General features: G+C 51.7%; 1 protein-coding gene across 1 annotated transcript; it reads right to left on the reverse strand.

Annotated features, from left to right (window-relative positions):
- Positions 1-1070: 1070 nt before the first annotated feature.
- On the reverse strand, positions 1071-11063 carry ZMAT2 (zinc finger matrin-type 2). Its single transcript, XM_034067046.1, has 6 exons — positions 10926-11063; positions 7338-7431; positions 6508-6631; positions 5045-5118; positions 3793-3938; positions 1071-1900 (listed from the first exon to the last, which is right to left on the reverse strand). The coding sequence occupies exons 1-6, from the start codon at positions 10941-10943 to the stop codon at positions 1757-1759; spliced, it is 600 nt and encodes a 199-aa protein (XP_033922937.1). The 5' UTR covers positions 10944-11063; the 3' UTR covers positions 1071-1756.
- Positions 11064-11085: the final 22 nt, after the last annotated feature.

An 11085-nucleotide genomic window follows, 5' to 3' on the forward strand; every position in this document is an offset into this window, starting at 1 on the left:
CCCTTCCCCAGCAGCACAACCCAAGCTTGGGCTGCAGCAAGGGTTGGGCTGGCTGCAGAGCTGGTGCCTGGGAGAAAATGGCTGCTGCTAAATCTTCTCTGAGATGTCCTAAACTTTTCCTGTGTGTGAAACCACGGCAGCCTCTCTCTCACACCCCGGAGGGCACAAAGGCACAAGCATCTCCTCTCTGCCATTCAGCTGGAGCCACGTGCTGCAGTCTGAACAGCGCTGGGTACGTGGCTGGAATGAAAGTGGCCCTTCCAGCTCTGTGTGCTCAGAGAGCGACTCAAGTCAAAGGATTGCCAAGTGAAAAGGGTCAAACCTCCAAGGACAGTTGTATCAGAGTGGTTATATATCATTTCAATAGCATCTTCAACGGGGATTATAATCTGAATTGAAGCGGAAAGACCTGAGGCAATGAAGCTGTCAGCAGGCTAAGATTAAGGAATTAAAACAGCAGCACAACATTACAGGATTTGTTCTAGATGTATTAGAAAGAGCACGCTAAACACACTGCAGCCTTCCATGGGTCGGGAATCTCATACGAGTGCAGAGAAGGGCAAGAGCAAGGATTTCATCAGCATACATAAAACCAGAGAGCAGAGTGAGACAGAGCTACAAAACCCAGCCATGCAAAATATAAATCCTAACTGCAGACAGCAATGAGTCACACAAGGTTTGGCTGAGGTAAATAAAAGCAGAAATGAAGCGGATTTAGGGGAGGACAGAGGTGAAAGGACGCTGAGAGCCAGGAGAGGAAACTAATGGCCCTTAATAATACTAAAGCTGGTAAAATGTGGAAGGCAGCCCAGCCTTGGACTGCTCAATGGACATGCAGGTCCCCAGCACTTCTCTCTTCTCCTCCCCTTTCCTTTCCCCAGTCATGTTCTTACACACATCCCCAAGCCAAGATTGACAGCAACTGCCTGCATGGGGCAGCTGAGCTATGAAAGGGGGGCACAAGCCATGCTATTGAGGTGCCAGGAAGCCACCACCAGCTCTGTGCAGCTCTTCTCAGTGGGAAGCAGAAGCTCTCACATCAAAGAAGGAATCAAACTCCCACCAAAGGACCCATTAAAACAATCCATTTATTTCTGGCAAATTGCATGTGTCTCTTTCATTGGCTCTATCCCAGATCAGCCGTGGAGAGGAATTTCTCCCCTGTCTTAAAGATACCAAAGTTACGGGACAAAATACAAAGAAAAGCCAGGAGGGAATCCCTTGCGGATAAAACACAGGAAAGACTGGGCAACAACCCAGACTCCATGCAGCCACCAGCTCTGCCCAGCACAAGCCGTGAAGATGCAGGTTGCATCACTCCACACTGCTCATTGCAGCACATTCCTTTCAGCTACATGATCCAAAGAGAATCTGAATCACTCCTGTATTGCAAACACACAGCCTGGTTGACAACTACAACAACTCAGGTCCGCAACAACACTGCCTGGTTAACAGCGAGACTGCTCCTGAACCAGGCCATCTGACACAAAACTGTACCCAGCAGAACACTTCCCTGCACACACAAGGCCATGGAGCAGCACTGAGCAGCCAGATCTAGGACACAGGAGATGGGAAGCTAATGACAGGCAGAGCTTGTTCTGCAGCACAGGTAGAGCATGGAATTGCTTTTTGCCTCCTCCAATCCATTTCTACTGGGAGATTTACATACAAGTCCTCAATCGAGTCTTTTTAAGAGTTATCCAGAATCCCCTGGGTAAAAACAATCTGTTTCAAGAAAGAGGAAGTCCAGAGCTGCTCAGTGGTTCTTTTTGGTTGAGCCAAAACCAGAGAAACCCATCACAGCTGCCATCTCATCGTCCTCCTCAAATGTCAGGTCTTCTTCCGCTCGCCTCTTCTTCTCTCTCTGCTTCTCCTTTTTGTAGGCTTTGGCCTTCTCCTCCTGCAGCAAGGGACAGAAAAGCAGAAGAATTTGAACCTCCTGAGCTGAGTAAGCTTTTGAGACACTGGGCACTGCACAGGTAACCCAGCTCCCACCAACAGCAACCATGTTGTGTCCAAGGAAAAAAAATAGCCAGAAATCCTGGCTGGCAGGCTCCGAGGAGGAGGTTTCCACTGTCTCCAGAACACCTCACCTACTGCACTCTACTGTGCCCTGGGGAGACCCCCCCTGCAGTCCTGCATCTGGTTCTGGGGCAACAGCATAAGAGGGTGCACAAGTGGAGCTGTTGGAGCGAGTGCAGAGGCCATGGAGATGCTGCGAGAGCTGGAGCAGCTCTGCTCTGGAGCCAGGCTGAGAGAGCTGGGCTGGGGCACCCTGGACAAGAGAAGGCTCCTGAAGGGGAGACCTTAGAGCAGCTCCAGTACCTAAAGGGGCTGCAGGAAACCTGGAGAGGGGCTTGGGACAAGGGCCTGTAGGGAGAGGACAAGGGGAATGGCTTTAACCTGCCAGAACGGGGGAGACTGAGATGAGCTCTGAGGCAGAAGCTCTTCCCTGTGAGGGTGCTGAGGCGCTGGCACAGGGTGCCCAGAGAAGCTGTGGCTGCCCCATCCCTGGCAGTGTTCAAGGCCAGGTTGGACACAGGGGCTTGGAGCAAGCTGCTCTAGTGGAAGGGGTCCCTGCCATGGCAGGGGTTGGAACTGAATGAGCTTTAAGGTCCTTTCCAACCCAAACCACTCTGATTCTATGATATTTTGCCTGTAATCAATGCTGAGGCACGAAGCTGCTTTTAGGCCTTTCCCTTTTCTGATGCCTCATTCCAGTGACTGTGCTGCTAAATGCTGCTGCCTGTTGGCTCTCAGCCTGGCAGCGTGAAAGCTGCTCACTGGAACAGAATCTGAAGCTTTGAGCAGCATTGGGGGGTTTTGGCATCAAAGAGTTTGCTGTGCTCTAATCAAAGTGTTTTGCTCTGCAAGGATCACAAACCCTGGACCAGCGCCAGGCCTGTACTGGGCAACAAGAACTATGGCTGCAGCTCCCAACTTAGCAAATGTTCCTGCTGCTCCCGTCACCATCCGCTGCAACTGCAGACAGCTGTGCCCTGAAGAAAACTACACCAAAAGCTGCTGCTGATTTCTTTGGTGCCATACAGTGAGTGGCAGCAGCTTTTCAACCAGCAGCACCTCCTGTAATGCCCATCAGGCTCAGGAGGATCAAAGCTTGCTCGAGAGCAGAGCACAGGGCTGCTCTGTGTGTCCCCCAGCAGAGCACCCTGTCATGAGGCCAAACTCTGGGAGATGCAAACAGGCAGTGATTTTTAACATCTGACTGCTGAGGGAGTGGAAGCATCCACAGAAGCTCCTCAATTGTCAGAACTTTGTCAGGTTTTCAAATAAACGTGATCTTCATGTCAGGGATCTGATGCCTAAGCCCAGGCTGGAGAGGAATCTGCTGTCTTCTACTGTCTCCACACACATCTCACACCACAGACACTCACAAAGCCCTTCCACACTTGGGGAGACCACACAGAAGCAATGTGCCACATGAAGAGGGATCCCAGCAATCTTAAAGACCATAGAAGATACAGGACAAAGACAGAGATCTGCTTATCAGAGCACACAAATTCAAACACAAGTAATGGGAGACAAACCAGGTGCATTGTCACGCTTGTGCTGCTTGAAACCTGAAACATCAAAAGTTATCCTCACAGATAGAAGGGAAACGGGTATCCATGGACAGAAAGCAGAAGACCGCTCAAAGCAGCAGCTGGAAGGGGCCATGCTACAAAGAACAAGGCTTCTGTGGAACAAGGATAGAAACTGAGGTTGATTTCCTCGCAGAACATGTTTCGATGGGGCTTTGCTTCAACAGTTGTTGCCCAGACTCAGACTTACCTCCTCACGGAGTTCCTTCATCCTCTCCTCAAAGTCATAGTCCTTCTGCTTCTCCTCCATCTTCTTCTTGTTCACCTCAAAACGTTTCTTCACCTGGTCCAGTGTGGAGCGCTCCACCCGCATGGACATGCCCAGATTTCTCTGGTCTAGAAAACAGGAGTGGAATCAGTCATACAGAGCAGTACTCACAGCCTCTGATGGTCTGCACACAGTCCCCTTCCTTGATCCCAATTTAAATATCTCAGCACAACAGCTTCTTGCTGCCTCTCTTAGAATCCCGGACTGGCTTGGGTTAGAAGGGACCTTACAGCTCATGCAGTTCCAACCCCCTCCCACAGGCAGGGACACCTTCCACTGGAGCAGCTTGCTCCAAGCCCCTGTGTCCAACCTGGCCTTCAACACTGCCAGGGATGGGGCAGCCACAGCTTCTCTGGGCACCCTGTGCCAGCATCTCAGCACCCTTTACATCACATCACAAATCTGTACATTATTTGTAACAGGAAGGGGAGCACAGCTTGCTGTTTCAAGGTTCCCTTTTAGAATGCTCCCCACCATGTTGGCGTTCCAACACTTCAGGAAATGTAGTCTTGGGCCAGTGGCAAACCCCAGGGTCGAAGTGTTGAAAAGGGAGCCAGAATAAAACTGACAGGCTGGCACCTTGCAGCAATGCTAAACAAGGCATCAGTGGCACTCAGATATTCTGATTAAACAGCACAGGGCTGGGCCCAGCTCCGTGGTCAAACTGCCCCACTCCTGTCTCTGCTCATAGCCTCCATCCTGGTGAACTCTGATCCCTAGCTAGACCTCAAGGATTAGCTAGTTTTGAGCTTTGTATTCATGTTCTACAAAGAGAAGCTTCCCATCCAGAACACAGGCTAGTCCCAAGCCTTTTACCTAGATAAGAATTTCTTTGAAGTTTAGGAGCTGTAAAAAGGCCTCTCTCCAGATTTTCAGAGGAGCCATCAGGATTTGCTGACCCTGAGCCTTTCACAGCACACTCTGTGGGGAAGGTACAGCCACTGGACAGAGTAAACTGATGTCTGGTTTTTCTGGGCTTCTTCCATGAAGACAGCCCTGCACCCTGAAAGGTGCCAGGAAATAAAGACAGCACCTGCACAGCTCTCATGAGCAAACACTGCCCACATCCTGTTCCCAGAGCACACTTTCATCCATGTCTAACTGTTTAACCCTCAGACACGAAGGGCACAGGCCTTGCTGCAGCCCTCCAAGAAGGCAGGAAAATGATCCTTACGTTTTTTGCCATTGATGTGATCCAAGAAGTTAATGGAATCTTTCACCACACAGTCACATACGTTACAGTAATATCTGGCAGGAGAAAGAGAGAAAATTAACTCCAAAGCATGAGATAAACCTCATCTAACAAAGCAACTCTTAGAGATAATATACAGTGTGAAGCCTGAGTGTCACTTGGGATGGGGGTCCTTTCTCCACAAAGGAGAGCCTGGTGAAGACAAATGTGCACAACCATTGTAGAACTGAAGACAGATGTGAAAGAGCTGCCTCGTTTAACCCTGGAGGTACTGACCCTTATGGTGATGCTGCTCTGACAGATGACAGAAATCAAATGATGAGCTGATGTGTAACTCAAAGCCACCCAAACCCAAAGCCCCTTCTAGTTAGGGCCCACACTTCCACCCCTGAATGCTGTTTGGGGCTCTGCATCTCCCTGGCACTGCTGGCTATTGGGCTGTGACAGTGACACACTGACAGGCTTGCTCTTGAGATGGCACAAACCCAATCCATTCTCTTCAAGCTCTTGGTGGCTTAGGGTAAGCTAAGAAGCCTTTCAGCCTTCAGTCAAACACAATCACAGAAACAGTGGCCAAACACCGTTCCTAAGGCCAGGTATCTGGGTATTTCTCCTATTCCCAGTGCACAGATATTGCAATCAGAAACTCAAATATCATTGCAAGCAGGCCTCCTGGCTAAAGAAACCCATGCGACAGCAGAGATCTGCCTCACTCTTTCTACAAGAGGGTAACACTTATGAAGTAATATTCACAGAATCACAGAGTGGTTTAGGTTGGAAAGGACGTTAAAGCTCACCCAGTTCCAAACCCTAGCACGGGCAGGGACACCTTCCACTGGAGCAGCTGCTCCAAGCCCCTGTGTCCAACCTGGCCTTGAACACTGCCAGGGATGGGGCAGCCACAGCTTCTCTGGGCACCCTGTGCCAGCGCCTCAGCACCCTCACAGGGAAGAGCTTCTGCCTAAGAGCTCATCTCAGTCTCGCCTCTGGTAGGTTAAAGCCATTCCCCTTGGCCTGTCCCTACAGGCCCTTGTCCAAAGCCCCTCTCCAGGTTTCTTGTAGCTCCTTTAGGCACTGGAGCTGCTCTCAGGTCTCCCCTTCAGGAGCCTTCTCTTGTCCAGTCTGCCCCAGCCCAGCTCTCTCAGCCTGGCTCCAGAGCAGAGCTGCTCCAGCCCTCGCAGCATCTCCATGGCCTCCTCTGGCCTCACTCCAACAGCTCCACATCCCTCTTGTGTTGCCCCCAGAGCTGGATCAGGGCTGCAGAGGTTGTTCAGCCTGCTGCATGCCTTCCATACATTAACCCAGCAGACCCAGTTTAGGTGTGAAAACACAGGAGGAAATCAGGACCTGATGCAGAAGAATTGCTCCCTGCTGCATCACAGCCCCTGGGCTCACCAGCACAGTTCTGAGGCTCCAACAGAAAGACCACCTAAAAGAAAACCTACCCTCCCATCTCTGACTGAGGGGTGGTTTTGGTGATGACAATGGTTTTCCCCAGCTTCGATTCCAGGTCCACTTTGTAGTCTCGGTGCCGCAGAAGTTCCCTTTTGACAGGCTGAGCTGGTTTGCCTAAAACACAAGCAAAACGCCAAAGTGTTTCTCAGAAAAGGCCAAGTTCACCATGCTGAGTTCATGTTGCCCTTGCTGAAAAGGGGTGCTGGAAACTACTTGATTCAGGCAGAAATTGTACTCTTTTCAAAAGCAGTAAAGGATCATTTCCTCCTGACTAGTTCCTAGCTCTTATGAAACCCAGGTTGATCTCTCACGTATCTCCAGCTATGACTTGGGTCATATTCTGAGATCTTGTCTCCAAGAGTTGATTGCTACTCACCCTCCCCAAAGAACAGGCAGAGGCAAAGGTTCTCAGTAATTACTTTTGGCAAAACAATATATTCATTGGCAAGCACAAGAAGGATTGGAGCAAGCCAGCCTTCAAGTGGTGCTACTTCTCCCTGGGATTCCACAGCTCTCCCTATCTCTGAGTCTAAGGATCTGGGTGACTGACTGCCAGCTGAGCAGAGCTGTCTGCACTCAGCAGCATACTACTCCCATGAGCACAGCTGCCTGCACTCAACTGCATGCTACATACCTGAGCAGAGCTGCCCACATTCAGCAGCACACTACTCACATGAGCTGCCTGCACTCAGCAGCACACTACTCATGAGAGCACCTGCCTGTGCTCAGCAGCACACTATTCACAGGAGCAGAGCTGCCCGCACTCAGCAGCACACTACTCATGGGAGCACCTGCCTGTGCTCAGCAGCACACTACTCACCATCTTTCTTTTCTCTCTCTTCTGTGAGCCGCTTCTCTGCAAGTTTCTCATACTCATCTTTGTCCCACTTTCGGCGGAAGTCCAGGTTCTTGGTCTGAGAAGGAAACAAGGTGTATTAATGGTACTGAAGAGTCTGAGCACCTCTGAGGGGAAGCTGGGGAAAGAGGTGGAATCAGTCGGCCTCTAAGGCTACAGCAGTGAATTGGGGACACTATGTTATGTCCCCATGTCCTCTGTTTTCACATACAGGAATGAAGGATATAGCTTCAGAGGATAACACCCAGCCTGTCTGTAGCTACTTCTTCTAGAAGGATTTCAAAGCCCTGAGAAAAGTAATGAGTTTATGTTAACAGCTCCCGAGACGATCATTCAGGCTTTTGCTTTGAAAACCAGACACAAACAGCATCTCAACTGATTGATCCAAGGCCTCAGCAGTGCCCCTGACAAACATTACACATGCTGCTTCCTAAAGTCAATTAAACCCAAGCTGCAAATATCACATGAGAAAGGTGTGAAACACAACACAAGCTACAAAGGGTTTGATTAAAAGCAGGAGTAGGCCAGGTGATGTGTGTCTACTCTCAGCAGTGTGTCTACACATTACAGGAATCAAAGCACTGAGTTTGCTGTGAAATCACAGGAACCAGTATCACAGAGTCAGACTGGTTTGTGTTGGAAGGAACCTTAAAGCTTGGCCAATTCCCACCCCCTGCCATGGGCAGGGACACCTTCCACTAGAGCAGCTTGCTCCAAGCCCCTGTGTCCAACCTGGCCTTCAACACTGCCAACGATGGGGCAGCCACAGCTTCTCTGGGCACCCTGTGCCAGCGCTTCAGCACCCTCACAGGGAACAGCTTCTGCCTAAGAGTTCATCTCAGTCTCCCCTCTTCTGGCAGGTTAAAGCCATTCCCCTTGTCCTCTCCCTACAGGCCCTTGTCCCAAGCCCCTCTCCAGGTTTCCTGCAGCCCCTTTAGGCACTGGAGCTGCTCTCAGGTCTCCCCTTCAGGAGCCTTCTCTTGTCCAGGCTGCGCCAGCCCAGCTCTCTCAGCCTGGCTCCAGAGCAGAGCTGCTCCAGCCCTCACAGCATCTCCATGGCCTCCTCTGGCCTCACTCCAACAGCTCCAGGTCCCTCTTGTGCTGCTGCCCCAGAGCTGGATCAGGGCTGCAGGGGGGGTCTCCCCAGAGCACAGCAGAGGGGCAGGATCCCCTCCCTGAGCTGCTGCTCACACTCTGGGGGTGCAGCCCAACACACGGGGGGTGGGGGGGTTCTGGGCTCAAGCGCTCACTGAAGCCAGATCATGGGGAGCTTCTTGTTACCCACCACCCCAAGTCCTTCTCCTCAGGGCTGCTCCATCCAGTTTCCCCCAGCCTGTGTCTGTGCTTGGGTTCTGTGTGCTTGGGCATGGGTTTTTCAAGCCAGACAAACATATAAGCAAACCAGAAAAAGCTCTGAAAGCCCATCTGTGAAGGCAGGGCATGGAAGTACCAGGGAAGCCCCTGTACAACCCCCCCCACAGCAAGCCATCCTGCTCCTGCACTTGCACACTGCAGACATGCAGGAAAGGGATCAAACCTCCCCATGGCAGACTGGCCCTATGGCAGCTGTGCAGAGCACACTCACTGGCAGCCACAGCATAAGCTGTGTGAAGAGAAGCTGGATTTGGGTGAAGCTGGCACTGAAGAATAAAGACTTCTTTTCAGGGGGGATTTTTACCCCAGTCATAAACACCAAGGACAGAAGGGACTGGATAGGAACCTCTCTTCCATTCACATCTACTCTCCCCAAACCAGCACAGCCTTTTCCCTGTGTCTGCCTCATCTACTTAGAACCCAGATACTTCTTCTCTCAGACCCTTCACTGCCTTGAGAACACAACTCTCACCTAGTTATAAAGCTGTGTTTCGCTCAGCACAGCAGTGAGAGGCTCAGTTTGATATTAAGAATAGGATGGCTGTATTTGAAAACACCTCTGGGAAAGAAGAACCTCCCCCTCCAGCCTAATCAGAAACCCTATCACAATCCAGCGGGAATAAATCCCATTTGAAGCTACAGCAGCAGCACAGTCATTTAATGTTTTCTCCTCTGGCAATCCTTCAAATGGAACCAACAACTACTGATAGCAATGAAAACGCCTCAGGGAGGCATCAAAACAGTCTCATTTCTTCCCAGAGCTTCTTAAGCACTTTAAGCATGTCAGAGCAGGTTTTATTAACCCCCCTGAGCAAGAGAAAGGAAAATATCACAGAGTGTAAATGAATGTTTGGGGGGGGTTGTCCATGCTCAAGCCTCTCCCACACAGCAACACATTATCACACATCACAGCTGGCAGGAGGTGATTTATTCACTTGCTGCTCCACTCTCCTGTTGTAATAAAAGGGAAGGAGTTTCTCAAGGCTCTTTTATCAATCTCTCTCATCCAGGCACAGGGAAAAAGAAATTAAACCCAACTGTGCAACAAGATCTCAGTGGGACATTATCTAAAAGAGCTTTGCTTGATTGGCCTGGTGCAGGCAGGGTCCGCTGCAAGCCCTAAAATCTTCATTTAAGAGCTGTTTTGGGGGACAGAGAGTATTTCCTACATAAGCAGGAACATTATAAAGCAGGAACATTATAAAGCAGGAGTATCCCATAGCCTGTTCTCTCTGGAGATAAGAGACCAAGTAACGTGCCTTGTATCAGCATCAAAGCCTGTAAGATAACACAGGAGGCTTGAGCCTGGCTCAGTTTAACAGGAATAAAGCCATCAGCAGCTGAGGATGAATCCCAGCCCCTGTCTTGCTCCCGGCTGATGTCTTGCTCTTGACTTCTCTCAGCACTGCAAGTGGCTTCAAGTGAAGGAAAGATCAGCCCAGGAAGCAGGACAGCACAGCCCCAGCAGTGCTAACAGCTGGGGGGAGCATTACCAGAGTGTTTACACCAGTCTGGCTACACCAACAGCATCCATCTCACTCATCCCAACACCAAATCCTGAAGGATTCATAAAGGCAGAAACACCTCGCTGCCACACTACACAAACCGAGCAAGGCCAATAAAAGCAACGAGTTAAACGGGAGCTGCCAGAAGCTAAAGGCACTGAAAGGGCAGCTTCTCCATCCAGGAACTTCGGCAGGGCAGGGAGAGGCAGCGGGACACGGGCAGTGGGGCAGGATAAGAGAGAAAAGGAGAGAGCTGCTTGCGGGAGCCATTCCCCAGCCCCGTCAGGATCTCCCGACACCAGCCGGTCAAACAGCGGCCCCCACGGCGGAGGCCTGGCCCTAGGGAGAGATCGAGCCGGGGCCCTGAAGCCACCGCGGCCTCTCCGGGGGTCCCAAACCTCCCCCGCCCCACACAGCGGTAGGAACAGCAGGGCTGGGGCCTCCGCACAAGCCGCTGCCCGCCCTGGCTACCCCTGGCCCCGCCGCGTCCCCACCCGAGGGGTTCCTCACCCCGCGGCCTGGCGCAGGCCCCGAGCACCTCCCGGCCGCAGCGGAACAACGCTTCCTGCCGCCTGCCCTCCGGAGCGGCCCCAACCGCCGCGGCCCTGCCCCGGCCCAGGCTGTGCCGAGCAAACGGGAAAGCACAGAGTACGGCCCTACCACCAACACCTACCCCACTGCCCGACGCCATGTTGAGGGTAAGGGAGACGAGGAACCGGAAACTGTCGTGCGGTGGCGGCCGCGCCGTAAAGCGCGGCAGTCCGCTCCAGTACTAAGTACCCACCGTGCCGGCTTAGAGCGGAGTGAGGCAGGGCTGTCGAGGGGTCACGTGT

This window comes from Melopsittacus undulatus, chromosome 10 (genome assembly GCF_012275295.1).
Source record: "Melopsittacus undulatus isolate bMelUnd1 chromosome 10, bMelUnd1.mat.Z, whole genome shotgun sequence".
Classification (NCBI taxonomy): Eukaryota; Metazoa; Chordata; class Aves; order Psittaciformes; family Psittaculidae; genus Melopsittacus; species Melopsittacus undulatus.

Coding starts and splice junctions, on each gene's coding strand:
- ZMAT2 (XM_034067046.1), bottom strand. Junction 5,119..6,507: donor CCTCAGTCAGAGATGGGAGG/GTAGGTTTTCTT, acceptor TTCTCCTGCCAG/ATATTACTGTAACGTATGTG. Junction 1,901..3,792: donor TGAAGGAACTCCGTGAGGAG/GTAAGTCTGAGT, acceptor CCCTTGCTGCAG/GAGGAGAAGGCCAAAGCCTA.